Source organism: Brienomyrus brachyistius, chromosome 22, assembly GCF_023856365.1.
Source record: "Brienomyrus brachyistius isolate T26 chromosome 22, BBRACH_0.4, whole genome shotgun sequence".
Taxonomy (NCBI): domain Eukaryota; kingdom Metazoa; phylum Chordata; class Actinopteri; order Osteoglossiformes; family Mormyridae; genus Brienomyrus; species Brienomyrus brachyistius.
The window spans coordinates 4,469,715-4,494,167 of NC_064554.1; the positions used below are offsets into that span (position 1 = coordinate 4,469,715).

At 48.7% G+C, this 24,453-nt stretch overlaps 1 protein-coding gene across 5 annotated transcripts; it reads left to right on the top strand.

Moving 5' to 3' along the window:
* The first annotated feature begins 25 nt into the window (after positions 1 to 25).
* LOC125717473 (nucleosome-remodeling factor subunit BPTF-like) lies at positions 26 to 24,027 on the top strand. Of its 5 annotated transcripts, none has more exons than XM_048990446.1 (32): positions 26 to 789; positions 2,221 to 3,046; positions 4,010 to 4,227; positions 4,586 to 4,780; positions 4,945 to 5,064; positions 6,180 to 6,332; positions 6,899 to 7,080; positions 7,689 to 8,041; positions 8,151 to 8,282; positions 8,679 to 8,808; positions 9,075 to 9,210; positions 9,338 to 9,679; positions 9,768 to 11,697; positions 12,274 to 12,395; positions 12,502 to 12,630; positions 12,827 to 12,977; positions 13,147 to 13,267; positions 13,676 to 13,889; positions 14,068 to 14,223; positions 14,775 to 14,902; positions 15,067 to 15,196; positions 15,299 to 15,483; positions 16,020 to 16,305; positions 16,854 to 17,326; positions 17,535 to 17,614; positions 18,334 to 18,544; positions 18,971 to 19,224; positions 19,445 to 19,618; positions 19,923 to 20,115; positions 21,186 to 21,270; positions 21,396 to 21,582; positions 23,207 to 24,027. In XM_048990446.1, exons 1-32 carry the CDS (start codon positions 279 to 281, stop codon positions 23,241 to 23,243), a joined length of 8,544 nt encoding a protein of 2,847 aa, XP_048846403.1. In that variant the 5' UTR covers positions 26 to 278; the 3' UTR covers positions 23,244 to 24,027. The 5 variants fall into 5 exon arrangements, with proteins under 5 accessions (XP_048846403.1, XP_048846402.1, XP_048846404.1 ...); XM_048990445.1 differs by having other exon boundaries at positions 16,857 to 17,326; positions 18,319 to 18,544; XM_048990447.1 differs by lacking the exon at positions 23,207 to 24,027 and adding an exon at positions 21,830 to 23,193 and having other exon boundaries at positions 18,319 to 18,544.
* The last annotated feature ends 426 nt before the right edge of the window (positions 24,028 to 24,453 follow it).

The window sequence follows — 24,453 nt, forward strand, 5'->3', positions numbered from 1 at the left end:
AGCGCTGAGAGCGGCGATCACGTGACTCTGGCAAAGGGCCTTCTGTCTGTTTCAGTAACCAGAGAGAGGAGGAAACATGGCGGCCATGGGCGATCCGGAGCGGGACGTTGCCTATTCACTTTGAGCTTTCTCATACTAAGTGAGTCTGGGGCTTGGGGGAACTATTGCTTCCACATCTGCAGAGGTTCAGCTTTCAACGGGTGCCGTTTTCCCGGGGTTTGCGTGAACCAGTTGCGCATAACATTTGAAACGGAAAATAATAGATTTCTTTATATATAATGAGGGGAAGAAGAGGCAGGCCGCCTAAACAGGCGCTGACGCATGAACCCTCCTCCGGGCCAGTCCGTGGTCTGAGACCCAGACGGGGGTTAAGGGCAAAGGGGAGAGGTATTGATGATGGCGATTTTGTGACTCCCAGGAGGGGAAATTACCATTCATCGCGTGGCAGGAGGAAAGTGGGATCAACCTCGGCATCACGGGGTAGGGGTAGAGGTAGAGGTAGGGGTAGGGGAAGGGGTCGGGGTGCCAGGAGAGGTGGAGGCAGGGGGGCACGGACTTTTAGCAAGGTGGTTTACGATGACCACGAAAGTGATGAAGAGGACGCGGGGAGTCTGAGGTCGGAGGAGGACGATTTTGTCGGAGAGGCGACGACGGACGATGAGCTGGAGGCCCTGGACGAGGAGTCTGATTACCTGGAGGATCTACAGGACGATGATGATTATGATGACGAAGGGAGCTACTGCACGGACAGCAGCTTTCGGAGCCACAGCACGTACGGCAGCACGCCGGGTAAGTTACGCTACGGCGGTGACAGCGATCGGAGACGCAGGCCATTGAAAGCGGCGAGGGGATGTCGGAGTGCCGTGCACGGTGCATGGAGCTGAAGCTTTGCAGGAAGCAGCTTTGTCCAAAATGGAGAATGCGCTGGGGAGGCAGCAGGCCCCGGCTTGGAGATGGACTGGGCACCGCGGTGCAGCGCCCGGCTCTTTACCGTCGCATGAATCGCTTTTACATTTTAATGATCTTAAATCCCCGTCATATTTGGGGGCGCTTGCATCTGCTCGTGACGTTTTCCAGAAAATGGAAATGTACCGACCGGGTGAACTTTGTGTTTGCCTAAAGCTAACAGACCAGCTCGCTTTTTCTTAAGCAGCCGGCAATCCTGGAAATTATATTTATTAGGCTCCGGTAGTTAAAATCCCTTGCATTGAATTGCAGAAATGCTACTAGATATGAATCGCGAAGCATGCACGGGTTGGTATGCGTGTAGTTTTAAGGAACGAAAGGATGAACAAAGCACGGCAGAAGTTGGCTAACTTGGCTGTCAAGTTATCGGTGTATTTGAGGATACCCTGCTACGCTGTCAAATTATATTTTTAATTTGTGATTTGCAGCGTGCAGTTAGCCGCAGTTTTATTTTAGGTGAATGAAAGCGAGATGTGAGCGAGTTGGCTGTGTTTTGGGAGCTGCCGTAGTAGCCTGCTTCATTAGCGTGTGTAAATGACACGGGGACCTGCGCTCCGGTGTTTTGAAAGAGCCGCCGCCGCCATTCACCTGTTGCCAAGTCGGGGTTTAACCGGTACGTAAGTCTTAGGCACCCCGTCATACCTTAATTAAGGAATACAAATATATATAATTTGTCAGAATGAATTATTATTTTTTTATCCTGCAAATAACGGTTTTGGATGTTTGTATGTCACGTAATATTTTAGATTATTGGAGGAACCTGGTCGTCTGAAGATTATGGATAGGAGTCGTTTAATTTTGCTAATAATTTAGATGTACTTCATGCCTACCTTGGTCATAGTATATTATATGAACTCCAGAATATCTGTCACGTTCAGAAGGAGGCTCATTTGGTGTGACGTCTCAATTATTATTATTATTATTATTATTGTTGTTATTATTATTATTTATTGTTATATTTTGTAGTGGAACAGACTAATATTTATACTGTTGGATATTTGACCTGAGTAATTTGGCTCATACAGGGCACCTGTGGGACTTGGACTGAGATTTTAAATTTAAATAAATTTTTTTTTTTCTTCATTATCCTCATTTTGCTTTTTGCTTGCCTTCAGTCTCCTTTGTTGCCAAGGCGGTGGACTTTCTCGTCTTAGTGAGGTGATTCCTCTGCCAGAGGCAGTAACACTGCGTTTTCTCATTATCAGCGCAGTTTCGTCCTTGTCTCATGCTCACTTTTCTTCTGCCATCTTGCAGGGCGCAGGAGGACCCGGGTCCTCCGTCCCCACCCCCCCGTCTTTGAGGAGAAGGAGGAGGTTCCCCCACTGGAGCTGCCCCGGTGCTCCGAGGACCTGCTGGTTCCTGCTGATCACCTGATGACCGTGGCAGCCATCTACGAGGTGCTACGCAACTTCGGCACCGTGCTGCGACTGACGCCGTTTCGCTTTGAGGACTTCTGTGCGGCTTTGGCAGGCCCAGAACAGTGTACTCTGCTGGCTGAGACGCACATCGCCCTACTCAGGGCCATCCTGCGTGAGGAGGACAGCTCTGGTACCACCTTCGGCCCGACGGACCTGAAGGACAGCGTCAACTCTACACTCTACTTCATCGACGGCATGACGTGGCCGGAGGTGGTGCGCGCTTACTGCGAGAGTGATGCCGAGTACCGCCACGTGCTGCCCTACCAGGAGGCCGAGGACTACCCCTACGGGCCCCTGGAGAGCAAGCTGCAGGTGCTGCAGTTCCTGGCTGACCAGTTCCTGACCACCAACGTGGCCCGCGAGGAGTTGATGTCGGAGGGCGCCGTGCAGTACGACGACCACTGCCGGTCCTGCCACCGGCTAGGCGACCTGCTCTGCTGCGAGACCTGCTCAGCCGTCTACCACCTGGAGTGCGTGCAGCCGCCGCTGGAGGCTGTGCCGGCCGGGGAGTGGCAGTGCGAGGTGTGCAAGGCTCACCAGGTGCCCGGTGTGTCCGACTGCGTGGCCAGCAGCCAGCGGATCCGGCCTTACGTGCGCCAAGAGCCCATTGGCTTCGACCGCAGCGGTCGCAAGTACTGGTTCCTCCACAGAAGGATTTTTGTGTAAGTAGGGACCGAGGTGGTGCTTCGCTCTTCAGTGGCTCTTTCTGGAGTCTGCTGCAGCTTGTCTTTATTTTCTGGGTTGCCACATGATACATTGATAGTTCTGCTTCTTCCTTGCTGGCCTCACTGAATCCAGGACAGTGATTCTTTGTTAAAGAAGCCTGTGTGTTTGAGCATGTGTGTGTGTGTTCAGAGCAGAGCGTGCTCAGTTGTTTTAAATCTTTTGCAATAGTTCAGATTGATATGAGGGTTAGCTGTGCTAGTAAATCTCATTTGTTCTCTTGGCTCCGACTGTCTGTTAGAGAAACTGAGCGTGCAATTCATTGCAATCTGTCCCTATTATCTTTCAGCTGCTGGTGACTAAGAATTTTTTTTTTGACAATTTATAAAAATAACTCGCATACTTACTTTCGCATGAATGCTTTTGTTCTTTTATCATGCAAGCCAGACAAAAATTTTGTGAATGTATACATTATCGATCAGTCACGTGATTCATTCATTCATTCATAATTTTATGTTCATAGTCCTCACGTAGTATAGCATATTGAAACAGCGCCATTTGCGTGTTAGTGGAGAGAAACGGAACTACATCCGACTCTGCAAATATTTCTGTAAATGCTTGGTTATGAATGAAGATTCAAACATGAATATAACCTGCTTCAGAATTGCATTTCAGTGCCCTCAGGATCAACGAACCTGAGGCCTGTTGTTTATTTAAGGTTATACAGATCTGATTTAAATTCTTCAAGCTAGACACATTTAATGTATGTGTATTTGGGAAATTGACATGCCTGGTCATTGTGAATAGTTTGTCTGTGGTTTGTTTTTGAGGTGTGTGGTCACACTCCGTTATTGGTGTTAATGGTACGGGTGCAGCGAGGCCCGGAAGCCTTTTCAGTTGCAGTTTTGTGTACTAGGCTTGCTAATCCCCCCCCCCCCCCCCCCCCCCCCCCCACCCTGCAGGGAGGAGGAAAGTGACCAGAAGAAGAAGACCTGGTACTATAGCACGAAGCTTCAGCTCTCTGAGCTGGTTGCGTGTCTGGACAAAGATCATTGGGAGAAGGAGCTGTGGCACAGCCTGGAGGAGCTGTGGGAGGAGGTGCACGCCCACATGGAGATCACCGAGGAGCTCACGGAAAAAGCCCGGGGCAGCACCCCCTCCTACCTGACTGCTGCTAATGGTACGAGGCCTGGCAGTGGGACGGGGGCAGATTCTCGGTACATGGTGGCAGTAGGTAGCAGGGGCTGGTGCGGATTCCTGCGATTCCTTTGCTGTTGGCTCCTTGAGCGAGGTGCCACATCTGAAGATCTCTAGGGAAATATCCAGGTCTCCTTTTGATTGTAAGCGTGAGCCAGTTAACAAAAAGCAGGCGTCACCAAATTCCTTTATTAGCCAGCAAACTGCTGCCATGACAGTGATTCCGTTTTCTTATTGGTCGGCCGGGATTCTGACGAGTTAAATGCTGCTTTGATAGGGTTGTGTCTGAGTGCTGGTTCAGAGCAGGCCTCAAGCCTTGAGTCGACTGTGTCTCCTTCCAGACGAGGTACTGGAACAGTTGAAAACCAGGCAGGGGGCGGAGGTGGACGAGGTCAAAGGGCTGGAGTCGAGACCTGACAGCCAACCAGAGGCAGGCAAAGGCAATGAGGAGCCAATCAATGATCATTCCTCATCTGAGGGGGACGAGCCAAAGATCGCCAAGGACCAATCAACCAAGGAGGAGATGGATGAGATGGGTTGGGAGGAATATTTTGATTTGCTTAGATTCCTTTGGTGTCCATTCTGTCGGATGACGGCATGCAGTCGAAATAGTTATTTTGGCCTCAGGGTTGTTTGTTGTTCAAGGAGACAAAATCTCATAATACTCCCTGAAGTATGCATTCATGTTCATTTCGGATAGATGCGCTCACTTGTGGAGAAGAGAGCAGTAGAAGCTCAGATGGATCAAAACCTTGTGCGTCGACTGCAGCAGCTGGAGATGGTGCTGAAGGGGACACAGGGAGCAAGCAGGAGACTGCAGGTACAAAGGAACTTGGGGTTTCCCCGAGTCCCTACACACGTCTACCCCTGTAATGACATCTGTCTACAAGAGCTTCATTCTCAGGTGAAACATTCATCTCCATCGGAACTAATGCTGCACGATATCGCATCGTGACTATATGCGGCATGCGCGATAATCGCCAGGGCTTTAGATTAGGGGTGTAAACATTCATCCGGACACTGGCTTTTTGGTACTATAAGGTTGGTTTCTTAGCCCACAGTTTGGTAAGCAGTTTAGTAGTACGTCTAAAATATTAATGAGAAGTTAGTAATTTGGATAAATTCGACGTATATTTTATGTTTATTAAATCTGGTTAGTGGAGCATTTCGCATGCTGCTGTTTTGGTAAATCATGGAAGCGATATGTGCTGAAGTGGTGGTGAAGTAAGGGACAGCTCAGCAGCCGCAGCATCTTTTGGAGAGTCCTGGTGATTATTGTGCATGCGCCATATAATCGGGATTACATCACGATATGATGTTGTGCAGCCCTAGTGGAAACAGTGGAATTTTGGTGATAATGTCCTTTGAAGCTGCATTGATCGACTGACTCGTGATCAAAATGGTTTATAAAAGGGGGACAAACCTCAGATTAGTTCGACGTTCATGGCCGATTGTGATGAAAAGCGCTGTGAGTTTCATGAAAGGTCAACCTGTCGCTGGTATCTCATCAATAAAGAAGCGGCCGCTCTGAATGTCAGCAGAGTTGGATGGATACAGAGGAAGCTCTTTATGACTCGCATGCATGCACCTTTCATAGAGGGACAAAGGATAATGTCCAAAATCTGACAAAAAATGTCCACATTACCCAGTCAGGCATGACACATTTTTAGAATTCAAGTTCACCCAAACTAAACCATTTGTTGATGCAACAATCGGTACAGAATACAGTGAAATGATGGCCTTTTTTGCAGAGATATACAGGCAAATGCATGTTTTGTGGGTGTGATAGTCTTGTACTACTTACGCAGACAATTTGTCTGTGATAAGTTATGGAAAAGGTTGAAGCTGTTTTGTGCAAAAAATCAAGACCCCAAATCTGTTATTGAAGTGGAGGTGGTAACCCCCCCATTCTGCTTCCCTCCCCTGCATTCCCAGAGAAAGCCCAGGAGTCAGATCCTTCCAGTGAGAAGACCATCTCCTCATGCACACTCCAGGGTCCCCAGACCGCAGATGAGAATACCAGTGACAGCCAGTTCTCAGCGGCCAGTGTCAGTGGACAGAACAGAACCATTGGCCAGGACTACACGGGTATGCAGACATGCCCTGTGGAACCTAGTGTAGCGTTTCTAACCTCCTTCAGCTCAGACCTATGCACAGATTGTGAAAAACCTTACCACATGACCTGACGTGTCACCTGGATTGTTCTCCAGGGGAACATGAAAACTCCTCCAACTTATCTTATTGTTTAATTAAACAGAAATGAGGTTCCAGTTAACCAAGTAGATAAGTCCGTAGATCGGGGCTAGTGTTACAGTAAACTATGCTTTCTACTAACAGATGGACTCAAGGAAATATTTTTCCTTTATTTTTGTCCTTGATCTGTCCGAGGTTTTGATGAGATGTATTTGATGTTTGGAGACGTAAATAGCAATTCTTTGGTTTCTGCATGTCACATCTTGCTCAGATGCTGGTGAGACCAAAGCTGTTGGTTGTGGTACAGGGTTACCTGTTATTTTGGAGCTAAGGACATTGTTCTAGGGCCAAGTAGTAACATCACTATTCTGCTGACTGCCGGATTTGAACCAATAACCTTCTGGACAGAAATCTTAACCCATGGAACCAAATGCTTAAGAGTTCTTCTTTCTTTGTGACAGATGAGGGCCAGGATGACTTAAACGGGTTGGCTGAAGGGGCGGATGTGGACCGGGTCTCGCAGACGCCCACGCCGACATCCACGCGCATGGTGACACGTCTTCGGAACCCTGACAGCAGGCTGAGCCAGCAGAGAAGCCAACAGGGCTCAGCATCTCAGGATAACGGCAGGGCTTCCAAGGAGGTGGGCTGCCTCGCAGCTCTTACTTTTATTTTTAATGTGTTGCGCCTGTATTAATTAAAAAAATCTGAATGAAATCTGCTGTCTCTGCAACATTGACGTTAACTACCGTTAATTGTGTTGTCTATTCAGCTTATTATAGGTTACGATTATTTTATATCAGTTTAATACTTGTTCAAACTGACTGCTAAGAATATTGTTTCTATATGTCTAGGACTTGAGATAAGAATTGACTGGTATTGTGGTAATATGGTATACCACATAGGATTGACTGGTATTGTGGTAATGTGGTATACCATGTACGATTGGGTGGTATTGTGGTATACCATGTACGATTGGCTGGTATTGTGGTAATATGGTATACCATGGAATTTGTGGTATACTGTGGATTTTTGCATATACCCCTTAATTTTTGCTCAGTGAAATATGACATAGGGATACCAAAACACAAGAATAATCTTGATTTTGAAAATGCTGCCAAAATACCATATATCGCAGTATGGTATCAGGATGGAATGACTGTATGAGAAATTAAATACTGCCCAAGTGTGGTATATCTTTGTACATCTTTGTCTTCTGAAGAAAAGCCAGCAGAGTTTGCATTTCTCCAGGTGTCCATTTTCGGTTCCCTGGGGGATTCTGCCAACACCAGTGGTTCCAGGAAAGACTCTGGAGAGAAGGAAAGCGCTGGTTTCAAGTTGGGCCAAGAGGGCAAGTACCGAGTCTATCAGAACCAATACAGTAGTAACACACTGGCCCTAAATAAGCACCAGCACCGTGAGGACCATGACAAGCGGCGGCACTTGACCCACAAGTTCTGCATGAGTCAAGCGGGCGAGTTCAAGTGGAACGGCTCAGTGCACGGCTCCAAGGTTCTCACCATCTCCACGCTGAGGCTGACCATCATCCAGCTGGAGAACAACATTCCTGCCCCCTTCATGCACCCCAACTGGGCCTCTCACAGGTATACCAGGGAACCTTATGATCACAGCCAGCATCCTGCCTAAAGACAGTTCATTAACTAATCAGGTATCGGCCCATCCAGTCAAACCTTCATTCCGATTGGCTGGCAGGTCAAACTGGATTAAGGCGGTGCAGATGTGTAGCAGAGCTCGGGAGTTCTCTCTGGCCCTGTCCATCCTGGAGTGCGCCATCAAGCCAGTGGTCATGCTGCCTGTGTGGAAGGATGCTCTGGGACACACCAGGCAAGAAACCTGTGTTCATCTCGGTGATTAGCTTATGCGATGCTGATGAGTCTCTGCACCAGGTTTCTCTCCATTCACTAATTCAGTGTTTCCTAATCCGGTCCTCAAGCACTCACAGAGCGTCCATGTTTTTTGTTCTCTCCCAGCTCTCTACCAGGAGGGAGCAAAAATGAAGGCTGTTTGACAGGGAACTGAGAGGGAGTAAAATCATGGACCGTCTGTGGGTCTCTGAGGACCGGATTTGGGAATATTGCACTAAATCATGCATTCTTCTCTGTTTAAGAGAATACGTTCCCTAATCTTGTAACTTGCCTTTTGCAGCAAGTACCCTGTGTCGAATGGCTCGAGTACCACTGTGAATGAATGTGTCATTTTGGCCGTTTCTTGCTGCTGCAGGTTACACCGGATGACCTCCATCGAGCGGGAGGAGAAGGAGAAGATGAAGAAGAGAGAGAGAAAGCTAGAAGAGGAAGAGACCATGCAGCAGGCCACCTGGGTGAAATATACCTTTCCCATCAAACACCAGGTATGTCGTGCTTTCACCCATCCGTGTACAGAAGTCCAATTTCCACTGAGATACCTTGTAATGTAGAATTGTTACCCATTATTTTGCATGCCGTTATTCTCCAACCAGCTGAACGTGCATTTCCTGACCACTTAAATAGCCCTTGGGTCCTATCCCATGCAGCACAAGGCATCAAGCAAAGGCGTGCCGTGGATACTGCATCTTAGCTTTTACTGAGATTGCAGTTATTACATATAAATGATCCTACTGTCTGCCCATCTGTGAAGGTTTGGAAGCAGAAGGGAGAGGAGTACCGGGTGACAGGGTATGGAGGCTGGAGCTGGGTGAGCAAGACCCATGTACCTCGCTTCGTTCCCCGGCTGCCAGGCAACACCAATGTCAACTATCGCAAAGCTCTGGAGGGTCAGTCTCATCCTGCTGCTTTGCCACATTATCAGTTCTTTGATGAACATGAATATAGCAGCATTTCTTTCTGGATGGTGCATTTTCATATCTGGGGTTTGGTGGTGCCTCTGATTTCTTATTTCAGCTGCCAAGATCAAGCAGAGTGCAGAGTCTGATCCGGACACTGCATCCAGCCCAGACGTGAGCATGAAGCAGAGGGCTAGCCCCATCAAAGACTCTGCGGCAGGCGAATCAGAAAGGGAAGAGGACCGGAAGTCTCCTGGGGGATCGCCTGAAAGCCCCATGTTCGGCAAGAAGGCAGAGGGCGGAGAGGGTGTGGCTGCACTGTCAAGAGATGAGGCCCAAGACAAGATAGATGTCAAGGCTGAGAGGCAGGCTGGGGAGACCACCAAGGCGCAAGCAGAGGGGCCGGAGGCTGAAGGAATGGAGACTGGCATCTCCAACTCCAAATGCATTGAAGAAAATGGTACCTCATTGCATATGGTGATCAAATGTTTTGGTCATCTTGACTTAATTTTTGATGCCAATGATTCTCTCTTTCTCTGTCTCTCTAGGGAAAAGCGAGACCTCTTGCACTTCTCCATTGGATGTTGATGCGAAGAAGGAGGAAGACAAAGGAGAAATGGTAGAGAAGTTCTTCTGTGCCGATGTGGTGAATGTGAGCGAGGGCTTTCAGCTACGCACTGCCTACAAGAGGAAGGTGAAAGCCTCCAGGCTTGATGGCCTGCTGGAGCGACGCGTCCACCAGTTCACTCTAGAGGAGAAGCAGCGCTACGAGCGACTCAGGGGCCAAACAGCTGCGCAAGTGGAATCGGGAGCTGGGGTCCCGGACCAGCACAGTTCAGTAGCGGGTGACGGACAGGTTGGAATCACCTCAATGAAGGCGGGGAGCCTGGCTGTTCCCTCAGCTGTGAACTCAGGAACTGCATCTGCAGCTGGTACCGGAAAACAAGTGAGCCAGGAGGAGGAGGAAAAACAGTCCAAGGAGCCTTCTGGTCCTGGATCACCAGTGAAGGAAGGTAATTGCCAGTCTAAGCAGGAAGATAGTACACCCCAAAACTCACAAGTGATTGGCAGTCCGAGTTCAGCTTGTAATGATCAAAGTGTGTCCGAGGATCGTTGTGTGCCTGAATACGAGTCTATCAACGAGAGAAATGGTGGGAGTGCGGCCTTGCCGTCGACCATGTCGACACCATCTCCGGAACTTAATGTAGGGTCCTGGAAAGGGACAGAGACTTTACCTGGGCTGAATTCTGAGAGCAAATCAGAACCGACCGTGGAGACCCTGGAGTTCTCCAAGTACCAGAAATCTGCGGGAACAGAGAAGGTACATTGTCCTGAAGACAGGAAATCGGGGCCAGTTTTCACTGGGCAGAATGGAGAAGAAAATGGATGTTTACAGGATGAAAGTATGGACGTTGACAAGAGTGGAGATGACGAATCGGCTGTAAAATCCCAGCCGCCCCTTGGGCTTCAGGTAAATGGGGATGATTCCCTTCAGAATAAGACTCTGTTAGACTGCACATTACCTCTACAAGCTTCCTCAAAGCTAGACTTTGACAAAGACATTGAGGAAAAGGGAGCTAACCAGAATTCAGGAAATGAGATAAAAGTTCTTCCAGCTCAGGATGCTGTTAAACTACTAATGAATGGGGACCTGCTCTCATACCAGTCATCCCCTCACTCCATTGTCGATAAAAAGAGTAACACAACACTGTCTAATACGGAGTATTCACCTGCTCAAAAGGTGCCCCGTCTGGAGAACAGTGTCAAAGAGCCGGCCTCTTCCTCTGGCACCTTGCTGAATTCCGATGTCTCGTCAGTAATTAGTAGGGCGTCTGAGGAGTGTGATGACGCCAAGAAAGATTGTGTGGGGGAGGGGGACGAATCGGTGGCACTGAAGCTGGCCTCGTCGACAGTGCCACCTGCAGGACAGTCCAGCCTCAACAGCAGTGTGTCTCTAAGCAATCACAGCAGTGAGCCCACATCAGTGACCAATAAGGACGAGACGCCAAAGACGACCATCACACAAGTTACCACAACAATGACGACCATCACTACCACCATCTCCAAGGCAGTAGCAGTATCCAAGGATTCTGGTGACACGCCCACTATGGTGTCCGTATCAGAAAATAAGGCTGTTTCTATGCTCACTACCACCAGCACCACTGTCACCACCACGGTGACTGGGGGAGGTGCGATCACCATGACCGTGAGCCGGGAGTACTCCACAAGGGACCGGGTCCGACTCCTCAGGTTCTCGCGCTCCAAGAAGGCCCGCTCAGGCACGGCCTTGCCCTCCTACCGCAAGTTTGTCACCAAAAGCAGCAAGAAGAGCATCTTTGTCCTACCCAATGACGAACTCAGGAAGATGGCCAGGCAAGGGGGCATCCGGGAAGTGCCCATCTTCAACTACAATGCCAAGCCCGCCTTGGACATTTGGCCCTACCCCTCCCCACGACCCACGTTTAGCATCACCTGGAGGTCGGCATGTTATTTGTGTTGATTTTCAGATTTGTTTTGTGTGTTGTTGGCCTTTAGTTGTTGCTTCTTCAAGGTTTCTAACTTTAAATGACAGAGAGTTCAGTCCACTATGGCTAGGAAAGAAGTTCTCAAAGTCAGCATGGTTATATCTCTACTTAACTTGTAGACCATAGGTGCCTCAGACCTGCCAACTATATGAATGATTTTTTTTTCTCAATGTCATTGTTGGATACTATCCTAGTTTATCAGTGTTATGACTTTTTTTAAATGATCGTATGTTGATCGTACTCTTTCATGGTTACTGACTCGGTTCCCATGAATCACTGACGCTATAAAACATTGATCGTAGGGAAGATAAAGGATAAATTATTCTTAGCAGATGTATGAGCTGCAGAGTACTGACTGATCCAGAGACCAAAAAAAAGTTTTATGACTTGCCTTCAAGCCCTGCTACAGTGATCGCAGTAGAGTTGTGGTTGGTTCTGGTAGAGCTTTGCACTTCATGAGTTTCATATTACGTCTGCACTGTAGTTCACCTGACCGTTAACTGGCACGTGTTCCTGGTGCCCCATGCAGGTACCGGCTCCAGACGGTCCGCTCTCTGGCAGGGGTAAGCCTGATGCTTCGGCTGCTCTGGGCCTGCCTGAGGTGGGATGACATGGCCGTGAGGACCCCCATGCACGCTGTGGCTCGCTCAGGTGGGTGATTCCATTCCTCCTGTGCTTCATGCCTCTCTGGTTTCTGGGGGCCAAGCCACCAAAAACCTCTGCTCACGCGCAGACTGTCCTCCGCTCCTTACCGCAGAAACATCAGAGACCGAGATCACCACCACAGAGGTTATCAAGCGCCGAGATGTGGGGCCTTATGGGATACGGTCAGAGTACCTCGTCCGGAAGGTCATCCGCCCCATAGGCGTAGCTGCGTCTCCTAAGGGTGGGCTTTTCTTCTGGATTTACATGATTCTTTGTTCATTAAGCTCCTTCAGCTTTTGATCCACATGTCCCAGTCAGTCAGATTTTGTAACATTGTTCGAGTTGCGGAAACGGAAATATGAAGGAAACCCATCATTTGTGATGGATCCTTTCAATGTATCTGACATGTTTCCTCTCATGCCTTTGCAACCTCAAAGAAGCTCACACTCCTCAGAGGAAGGGCCTCCGGTCTAGTGCCCTGAGGCCCAAGAAGCTGGATTCGCCAAGGCAGATCGGTCCGGTGGTGCTTGAGAAATGGGTAGCAGAGGAAGAGCTGGAGCTGTGGGAGATCAGAGCCTTTGCTGAAAGGTACGGGGGGTATATATGCAATCGGAAGCCAAAACCTTATACTCTGAACTTCAGAAAGGCAGGTTTTTTTGGGGATTCTGTCCCATAATTGTTCCGCTACTTTGGTTCTCACCTCAATTCATTGTGTCCTGAGGCGTGCTCTGATAGCCGTCTTGTCCTTCCATCGCAGGGTGGACAGGGAGAAAGCTTCTGCGGCGGACCAGGCAAAGGTTAGTGTGCAGAAGAAGGCCGAGGAGTACAAGGCCAACTTGGAGGCTCAGCTTAAGCAGCAGAGATTGGCTGCTCAGCAGGTGGGAAGGCCAGACACACGCTGTGTGCCTCATTGCGACCTTGCAACTTAGCGTAGCCTCCTGGATCAGCCTGCGTAGTATAGCTGACCTAAGCTAGCAATGAAGCAACAAAGTCTGGAGGCTCCCTAATGATCTTGTGGTGCTTGGCAGTATAGCTGGCTCTGCTTGGTAGATAATAATGGACAAGCAGACCTGATAGATGAAGGCTGCTTATTCCGGCAACCTTATGAACTGAGGCCTAACCCACATGTCACCCCTACAGACATCTTTACCTGATGTCCTATATTGACTTGTGTGAATTTTGAGGCGATGCCATGCATTAGTGCCATGCATTAGTGCCATGCATTAGTGCCATGCATTAGTGCCATGCATTCTCAGTATCCAAACGTTTGAACCCATGTGTTCCAGAAACGCCTGGAACTGCAGAAACCTGCCTCCGGCAGTGCCACACCAGTCTCCACCCCACAGAAGGTGCTGGTGGGCTCCTTGACGGGTGCCGTCACCCCCGGCTCCAAGCTGGTCCTGACCTCAAAGGTGGGCTCCCCCGCCGTCACCTTCCAGCAGGGCAAGAACTTCCAGCAGACATTCGCTTCCTGGGTCAAGCAAGGTCAGAGCAGCCCAGGTGAGTGTGTGTGTGTGTGCCTGGACTGCAGAAACTGTATACACAAGGTAATGGGGCTAGTTGACTTCTTATGGTTACGCTTAGTAATCAGAAGGCGTACATAACTGTAACGATGCACACAACAGTTATTTTTATTTGGACAAATGCAGTGACCCCAGAGTTTCCACCTCTTCTACAGTCAATGCCACTGCCATCTCCACCGCATCCACGAGCTCGACCATCTCAGGACAGACTTTGCAGGTGTCAGGCACATCGGTATCAGTTGCTGGAAAAGTTCTGTCCCTACCGGCCAACAGCAAGATCGTGACTGTCAATGTACCCAGTGCACAAGGAGGTAAGGTCCTCAGGAGCATCACCTTTGACTGTCTCACATACAGATTCTGCAGTAGAGATGGGGAAATAATGAGTGTTTCTCCAAACCAAGAACGCAAAGATCGTACTTGTGGTCTTTGTAAGACCAGTCTTGCAAACCTGCATGCCAAAAATGAGCTTTGGGTGTGTGTGTGGTGAATCATGGGTTTGGTCTCGTTTTGGTGAGGATGCAACCGATATGTCCTTGATTTTTGGGCTGGGGAAAGAACGACATCTGGGGATTTTTACCGTCCTCTGTACTTCTGTTCTTGAGTATTAGAACTGGTCTTGGGCAATGGAAGATCAAACTGGTGCATGAGAGAACAGATGCACTCAAGTATGCATGTTGAGAAACACCCTTTGTTTCCATGGAACTAAAGTGGGATAAACTAACAATCAAATCCAGACAGATGTCAGCTTGTCCCCCACTTGGGGATTCAGTGTAGTACCCCCTTTAACAAACGGTACCCCTGTGTGATTGGTATAGTAATGTATCTAAATGAAAGTAACGTGACTGGTTGCCATGGTCACCAGGCATGGTACAACAGAAGGTCCTGGGCATCATCCCATCCAGCACCACCGGTGGCACTCAAGGCTTTACCTCCATCCAGCCGCGAAGCACGACCGTGGGCCTTCGGCCCGGGGCAGTGCCCACGCAACAGGTTCGAGGCCTCCCGCCGTCCCAGGCACTCTGAGCAAAGTCCCGTTAACCATGAGAGGCCGTCTTATAAAGTAATGCGATGATGATTTGTTCGAGTCCTGCAGCTGGGTTTTTGAGTCCGTGTCAACTGGAGTGTTTGTCTGTGTGCCTTGACTCCACCCCCAGGTGGTCCCGGGTGGTGCTCAGATCCGGCCCGGTATGGCGGTGATCCGAAGCCCCCTGCAGCAGAGTACTGGTCTGAACAAAACCATCATCTCCACCCCCCTGGTGGTCCAGCCTGGCCTCCTTCCCACTGGTAAGTCCAGTATCAGCGTGGCTGGGGTCTCAGATTGCGTAATTGGACTGGTTGCACTTGTGATTCGGCTGGTCACGTTATCGACGCGTCACTGCACACCAGGCCAGCTTGTCCGGGGCTCGCCGAGTTCCCTGGCTACCTCTGCGCCTGGCACACCCCCTCGGCCCCCCGCCATGACATCTGCAGCCTCCACGTCCCCAGGCTCTGCTCCCCAGACCCCCCGGCCCCAGCAGGGGCAAGTCAGGCTCACCCTGGCCCAGCTAACCCAGCTCACCCAAGGAACGCAGGTGAGGAGGGTGTGGAGTAGGTCTCTCTCTGCAAGGATGTATTTGCTTTTCGCTAATGTCGCTCTTCCACTGCATTGGGTACTTTTGGTACGTAATTTTCTGTGCTTTCCCTCTTCCAATTACTTCTGGATGAGTACTGGTTCAAAAGTTCAAGTACCAGTACCTTCCAGTTCCAGTACCAGCTGGGGTCCTTTTTTGGTATTTCAGTACTTTGGTGTGGGAAAACACTTTGTTTCGATTGGTTATGCAAATAACCTTCATCTGAAAAGCAATACAATCGTCGTCGGAGGAAAAACTTGTGATTATCGATGTAAGAATTGCTTGCGCCTAACATCGCACATCATCCGGCCCTAAAATATCCTACAGCCGCGTTTCAAAATCAGTACAAAATATCCCGCCTTGTGTTGTGATGTCATCTGGTGCCAGAACCAGTTTTTATGGCAGTGGAAAACCAACAGCTTGAAGTACCAAAAATACAGTACCTGGTACTTAAAACTGTGCACACATATACTGTGGTTCTTGCCGGTATCTGTCAGGGAGGTGGCCAGGGCCTGACGGTGGTGATCCAGGGGCAGGGCCAGACCACCGGCCAGCTGCAGCTCATCCCTCAGGGGGTCACCGTCATCCCGGGGCCTGGCCAGCAGCTCATGCAGGCCGCCATGCCCAATGGCCAGCTCCAGCGCTTCCTGTTCACACCGGCTCCCCCGACCACACCCACCACCGTGGCCACGCCCACAGCTGTGGCCACACACACCACTCTGGCCGTGCCTGCCCCCACTACAACAACCACACCCACTTCCGCCGCCACGCCTTCAACACCAGGTGATGCCTCTTGCTGCTGTATGATCATTACTGAACCACAGAGGACGATTCATTCCTGTAGTCCTTTCACCATATTTACAGCTTAGATCAGTGTTTCTCAAATAGTAGGGTGGGTGAGTTTGGAGTGGCCACACTGGAATTGAATATCTTTACTGTAATTTAAAAATAAAGTTGTCCTCCGAAGGGGGGGGGTGGTGGTGGGCAGAAAGAAGGGGGGGGGGAAGTTTCTCAACCAGGTCCTTGAGGTCTTCCAACCAGTTTACATTTATGCATCCTCCCAGCTGTCGGCCAATCAAAATCACAGAATACCTGTTTCAAGTGTATCTGGAGCTGGGTAGGTGCAAAAATGTGGACTGCTTGGGAGTCCCTGACAACCGGGTTGAGAAATATGGCAACATACTTTCATGGTGTTCTTAATTGTTCTTCATGGTGCAAAGAGACGCGGCTGCAGTTTGATCAAATGCAACATTTTCGCTTGAATTAACATGAATTATTCGTGTTAGCTTAGCATGTTAGCATGTGACATGGCTATCTGTTTTGCTCTGCAGCAGTGCAGCCAGAGCAGAAGCCCACGCAGCTGCAGCTCCCTGTGCAGAGCCCACCCTTACCACAAACGCCACCTGCCCCCCAGGCCTCGCAGCCGGCTGCTCCTTCTACCCAGGCAGGCCCTCTTGCTGCCTCCCCACAGATGGTCGCCCCAAGCCAGCCTCTCACACTGGCCCCCACGCCTCTGCCCACTACGACAGCGGTCCAGCTTCCTTCCACTCAGATTCAGGTGAAGGGGGTCCTGGCTGCCCCCACCCCAGCACAAGCCCCCCTAGGCCAGCCTGGCCTGGTCGTCATGCGGCAGGCTCTCCCCCAGACCCCCCTGCACCTGGGCCTCCGGCTCCAGCCCCAGCAGATCCGGCCGAAGCAGCTCATCCCAATACAGCCGGGACCCAGGGCGGGGGCCATCCAGGCTGCCGGTGGCCAGAAGCAGCCAGAGGTTAGGCAGGAACGAGGAGGCAGTGTCAAGCTGCAGGTGGGGATTACCATGACAACCACATCACTGTGCAAGTCACGTCTCTGATTTCATGACCATAATTATAGAATTTGTCTTTTTATTACTGGCTGTACACTTTGGTTGAGGTCATTTTTTTAGTCTCTCTGCATTTATAGATTGACTGGTTGTGAGTTTTAAAATTGATTTTATTTTTGATGTGCGATGTGTCCTCTGCGCTCTGCTACAGCCGGACGTGAAGACAGAACGCGTGATGGAGCATTTAAAGCAGAAGTCAACTTGTTTAGCTGACCAGGAGGACGCTCAGAGGTATGAGCATGTGTGGGCCAGCGAGCTGCATTGGGCGGCGCTGCGTCGTTAGCATGTGCCTTTCTGGGGCGTCTCTCCACAGAATTAGGGTAGTATGTCTGGGCGATTATGACCGCAAATCAATATCATGATTGACTGAACATTTTACCTTGATCTAACCAGTTTGGGCAAGATTACGTCAATTAGAGGTTCTGAATGTTGGTTTTGATTAATTTTATATTAATTGCCTAACCCTGTTCTGGCCACATGACACCTTAAGCAGCTCCCAACGTGCCCAATGTGTTAAATGTCAGCACATCCAGAACAGTGTTACTTTCTAGTGCAGTGTTTCCCAAATCGGTCCTCCCGGAACCCCCAGACAGTCCACTTTTTTGCTCCTACTAAAAGCTGGGAGGGAGCAAAAATGTGGATTATCTGGGGGTCCCCAAAGCCAGTTTGGGAAACATTTGTCTAATAGACAACTAAAACCTAGATAGCACATGTTCAGAGACAAAGCAATTGTAGTCTAGTTTGGTGATCTACGTTGTTAAACTGTTAGAAGCTGAAGAACTGACATTATCCCAGACAACAGAATTCCATTTTTACCCAAGATGCTACTGTATGCGCAGTGCCATGCTGTTGGATTGTGTTGATATGTTGCCCCCCCCCCCCCTCCACACGCGCACACACACACACACACACACACACACACACACACACACTAGAATGATCGTGTGCAGCCAGGTGATGAAGTTCATCCTGGACAAGATTGAGAAGGACGAGAAGCAGGCGGCTCGCAAGCGGAGGCGGGACGAGACCGGTGAGCCCAAGCGCAGTAAGCAGAGCTCCAGCCGGCTGTCAACGCTGCTCTTCAAGCACAAAGAGCTGCTGAAGGCCGAGATCCTCCAGAAGAGGGCGCTGCTGGACAAGGATCTGCAGCTGGAGGTCCAGGTGAGCAGCTCTGAAGAGTGTAGAACATTGCGTGTCTCGGTCACTGTGATGTAGAATGTTCCATTTGTTTCTAAATTGCCTGATGAGTGAGTCAATGAGTGATAGTTTGCTTGGCCTGTGATAGGCTAGCATCATGTTCAGGGCATACCCCTGCCTTGTGCCATATGCTGTCCCCAGTAAGCTTCAGGACCCCTGACCCCTCATTACCCTATATTGGGTAGAAGGATTTGGAAGATGGACTCATGGATGTAACTTTTGGGTTGTAAGTCTGTCCTTAATTGCAATGCTGCAGATGGAGGGTGGAGCTTGTTTTAGTTTTAACAAGCTTAGACTCATGCAACTTCCATGACAACGGCCTGGAGGACACGGTGGAGGATGCTTGCAACGCATGACCACCACTAGGGGCGCTGTTGCTCTCCCTTCTAGGAGGAGCTAAGGAAGGATCTCGCCAAGATGCGGAGAGAGAAGGACAAAGCACAGGTTGGCGTGGCCTCCGCCCTGGCAGCTGCGCTCTCCCCCAGCCCCACCTCGCCGCCCCTCTCCTCTCATAAGCGCAAGCGTGACGATGACCGGGACCATGCCAAGGCCAAGAAGAAGAAGATGATCTCCGCTACCTCTAAAGATGCCAAGAAGGACACCAAGCTGTACTGCGTCTGCAAGACGCCCTACGACGAGTCGAAGTAAGGCTGCAACGTCAAAGATGGCATCCGACGGCGCGTTCTTGCCAGTTATTGCCGAGATTTCATCATTGTGAAGGAGTTTCCGCATGCACACTCGGTTCCTCTGGGCTGATGTGAAGTGGGCTTTCTCATGGAGGGTGGGAGGACGGCCCAGTTTTCATGACTTCCTGCCCAGCCGGTGTCGCGTGCTCATGTCGGCCGTCTCTGGCCTGCCTTTCAGGTTCTACATCGGCTGTGACCTCTGCTCCAACTGGTTCCATGGCGTGTGCGTGGGGGTCACGGAGAAGGAGGCCAAGAAGATGGACGACTACGTCTGCAGAGAGTGCAAGCGGGCGCAGGAAGGCCAGACGGAGGAGCTGTACTGCATCTGCCAAACGCCATACGACGAGTCGCAGTAATTACCACGTTTCCTTTCAGCATTCACTCTACGTACTGCATATGCGCATGTTTATCCTTCATGATTGCTGCAAGCGGTTTTTTGTCTTGTATGACTATTAAAATGTAATAGCATTTCTGCAGTACACTCCTATGTAATGTATTAATATTTGGTTTGTTTATAGCAGTACAGAAGTTCCCCAGGTTGCTTTGATAGATTTATCGGAAGGTGAAAATGCATTTTAGTACAGTACACCTAACCTAACAAACATCACATAACATCTGTCTCTAACATCATCTTTCCCGGGGTTTTCTTACGTCAGATTCTACATCGGCTGCGACCGGTGCCAGAACTGGTACCACGGTCGATGTGTGGGCATCCTGCAGAGCGAGGCGACGCACATCGACGAGTATATGTGCCCGCAGTGCCAGTCCACAGAGGACACCATGACCGTCCTCTCACCGCTCACCGACAAAGACTACGAGGGCCTGAGGCGGATTCTGCGCTCTCTGCAGGTACACTGTCACGGCCTGGACCGGTCTGGTGTCTGCTGGCTTAGGAGCTGAACTCGGGGCCGAGAGCTTCAGCGCCGAAATACCAAATGTAGCCTTACGATTTATTAAACCCTTTACCAGTGTTTCTCAACATAGACCTTGGAGACTCCCAGCAAACAAAATTGTATTTTAGCTTCTTAAGCTAGATGTTATGTTATTGTACAGCTATAATGTGTGAAAGACCCCTTACTGCATAAAATGTTATGCCATTGGTTACCAGGGGTGCTGCTAGAGATTTTGGGCCTCATGAAAGGCTATCAGACTAGGCCCCCAGCTCAGACCAATGCAGTTTTGTTAAACTTTTTGTCTAGGCCAATGTTACTGACCAAAATTGATGTTTAATAGTAAAAAAATCATTTTGGTGTAACCCTAACCAACAGGGGCTCTCTAAGGTGGGGGAGGGAGAGTTTGGCCCATTAATTAAAACGAAAGGTGACGTACGCTGAAGTACATTACAGTGGGCAGGTTAAAGGGGGTTGAAAAAATGCCGTCATGATTTCAGTCGGTGATTTTGACCTTCAAGAAAGTCATGCGGCCAGAACCGAAAATTCAGTTTTCGGATTTTTCTGCCGAATATTTTCGAATGCTGAAATTTTGGTGCGTCACTAGTATTGGCATCTTAGAAGCCAGTGTGGGCTGGGCACAGAATGCACAAGACATAGTAATGAAATATTCATTCATTCTTTCATTCATTCATTCATTCACTCAACCGACATGCCTTAACCAAACAGTCATGAACACTGAATACAAAGGAGAGGGAGCAAATATGGGCCGTCTGGGGGTCCCCGGGGACCCCAAGACTGGCCTAAACATTCCTTAGTAATGAACAAATTGGACCTAATGTCCAGAAATCACATCATCTCTGGGTTTCATGCTAACAGCTAATCGTGAATATTAGGTTTCTGCAGAGTAGAGTTAATAAAGGGCCCGGTTTTGAACGAGTGGCGTCGAGTCTCATCAGGACCCGCTGGGCTTTATCCCAGCTTGGGCCACATGTGGTCAGTGTGCATCATGAACATTTCGCTTGGCAGGCTCACAAAATGGCGTGGCCTTTCCTGGAGCCTGTGGATCCCAACGACGCCCCAGATTACTACGGTGTCATTAAGGAACCAATGGGTATGTGCAAGTTCGGCCGACGGTGTTTGGCGAGCTCTGGTCCCCACAAATCCAGTAATAAACACAGCGCCTTACACTCGCATTAATCCTCCTGTGGTGCGGTTCCTGCTTCCATATTCTTACAGACCTGGCTACGATGGAGGAAAGGGTTCAGAAGCGGTATTACGGCAAGCTTACGGAGTTTGTGGCGGACGTGACCAAAATCTTTGACAACTGCCGCTACTATAATCCCAGTGACTCGCCCTTCTACCAGTGCGCGGAAGTTTTGGAGTCCACTTTTGTACAGAAGCTCAAAGTTTTCAAAGCCAGCAGGTAAGTAAGGGTTTGTCGCACCGTCCACAGGCCTCTGGTCTCCCCCTATCTCTCGTCCATCTTCCTGCCTGCGCTCCACCTCACTGGCATGGCATTTAGCACTCATAGTACATTTCCTTACCTCCCGCCTTCCTCCGCGGCGGGTCAGGGTGCTGCGTAAGCGGCTTGCTTTAACACCTGCATTGTGTGTCCGTGCGTGTGCCGCATGCGTTTATTCACGACATTCCATTGTCTCTCTTTCTTGCAGATTGTGACGTCGTAAGTGACGTCATAGCTGGAATCTAACCTGGATGCTGGGGTTCACTGTATCGTTTAAATCATGGAATCTGCTGTTCTGTGGACAGCATAAATTCTATAGGGTTTGCTTTCTGGGGGCATGGAGCAACCAGTGCGTTTAAATGAAAAATCCAGTCATTTTGCAATACGCCAAATGCCTGATACGCCTAGTGAGCGTTGTGGTTTCGGCAGCCATATTCCCAAAAAAAAGTTAAATGGAATTTGGTGATTTTTTTTTTTTGTTTTTTTTTTTTTTATTTAAACACTGTTTTACTACCTGTGACAAAGATCACCTCTAAATATAATGTGAATCCTTAGACGTGCATATAATATGTTAGTAAACAAGCACTTGGATTATAATGCTGCTTTAAAGCATTTTTGGTTTTTATTTGAGGGTCCATTTGTATTCACATTTGTTTAAATATATATATATATGAATATTTAAAAAGATTTTATTGCGAGATATGTAAATTAAGTTTCAGATTTGCAGCGCCCTTTCCCATAGCATTCAGTTGTCTCAGCCCTAAAGCTGATTCTGCTCATGTATAGATGATTTGATAGTAACCTTTATACTCTTCTGCTCGCGGGAGTTTTACTTACACAAGCATGTTCTGAGGGCAGAAGGATAAATTGTATAGTAGGGGAGATAAAGGCATGTGATTGGTTGGTCCCTTCTCCTCTAGTTGCTTGGGCCCACCTCCTCTATCTGATTGGCTCAGAGAGGTAACCAACCATTTTTCTTCCTCCCAAAGAACATTTTTGTGTAAATAAAACTCCCATGAGCTAATGCTAGTCCTTATAGGGTCGTTTTAAATTGTGGCTTGCCCCTTCTGGTGCGAAACTTTTGGCCAGTTTGCGCGTATAGTGAGAAGGCGTATTCTCTTAAATCCTTTTGTGAAGGATTGTTTTATGGTGAAAGAATAATCAGTGCTTCAAATTAGCGTCTCCCAGTCTGGATCTCAGGGACCTTCAGACAGTCAGGGAGCAGGGAGGGAGCAAAAATGTGTACTGTCTGGCAGGGAGTTGGGAAGAAGCAAAAACAGGGACCGAGTGTGGGTCTCCCGAGGACTGGACTGGGAAACACTGCTTTAAATAATACAAGTGGCACCTCATGAGTCGTCTTCCAGCTTTACAGTACCAAGTGGTGTTCTTGTTTACTAAAGGTGCACGAAGTGTCGATCTTTCTCAGAAGCTTGCAGTGCCTTAACTGTTACGCTTGACGCCTCTGCATCCTGTCATGTACGGTGTGTTTTTTTTTCTTTTTTTTTTTTTTTGGCCAGTGTGGAAAGTTTAATAAAATGTTAAAGGCTCCTCAACTTCTTTCCCTCCCTTTTTCTATATTCTGTAGGTCTCATAACAACAAACTACAGTCTCCAGCTTCTTAGAACAGGGTATTTCTTTGCTCTAAATAAACCGACGCAAGCTGGGGGGTGTCTGCACGTTTAAAACCTGTGCCTGGATGCGGTCTCCAGCCAGCCAGCCCCTCCCTGTCCCCTGCACCTCGTTTCCCCCAAAAGGAAGCACCGGACCCACAAACGGTCTTGCGGTCTGCTGCCTCAAGGACTTGGTTTGTTGTGAGGGGGGGGGGGTTGGTTCAAAATGCAATCTGTGGGTGTCAGCTCCATGATGGGACAAATGGAACAAAAGTGGCTTTGTTATGGAGAGTCGCCCAAACCCCATATATAAATATGAGGACTGTTAAAAAAGGGAGGTTATAGTGCAGAGTATATCCTTTTTGTACCTCACAGAAGAGTGGAAAACGTACATTCTGAGAACTACATTTACAATGCAGCAGTGTTTTTGCCCCCCCCCTCCCCCCCGTATGTCTTCTAATTCTTATTTAGTGAAATAATACTTCCAGTTATTTCACACAGGGTCGCTTTAGTTAAAACGGTGTCGTCGTGTCCCCCCCTCCCCCCCCCCCCCCAGGCATCGCACTTGTGGCGTTGAGCTTCTGAATAACACCAGGCAGGAACGCTAAGACGACGAATACACTTAAATCCCTGTACTGTACAGATGGACTGAAAGCTGAAAAGCAGTGTGTATTTGAAGGCATTCTGTTTGTACAACCTGTCACATATTGAATTTTGTGCTTTTTATTTTTTATATTACAACTCAAGAAATAATGTACTAATTAAAGAACCTAATAAAACGGAAGGCAGAGCTCCACTCGGCATAAGCTGTCTACGTTTTTAAGAATTCATTTATTTGTGCCTTTTTCTGAAATGGCTAAAGAAGAATATGAAAGGAAAAAAACAGTGATATTGCATCCTAATTAAATAATATCGAACTTCTTTGGGGATCTTTGAAAAAGTACAAGCATTTCATACTTCCTCTTTTTTTTTTTTTTTTGATGTATGCTATTCAAAGTCTCAATTGTGTGTATGCTAATGCTTCAGTTGTTTCAAGTTACATGGTATCATCTTTTGGCCAAAAACTTATCTAAGACTAGCTCAACAATACACTTAACATGAAGAGTGTTTGGTTAATCATTCAGTCAGTTCTGTGAACAATCGGGTTTTGGGCTATGATGTGCTTTTGCCAACATAGAAAGTTCAGCAGAGTATAGTGTACAGTTTTAAACCCTAAACTTAA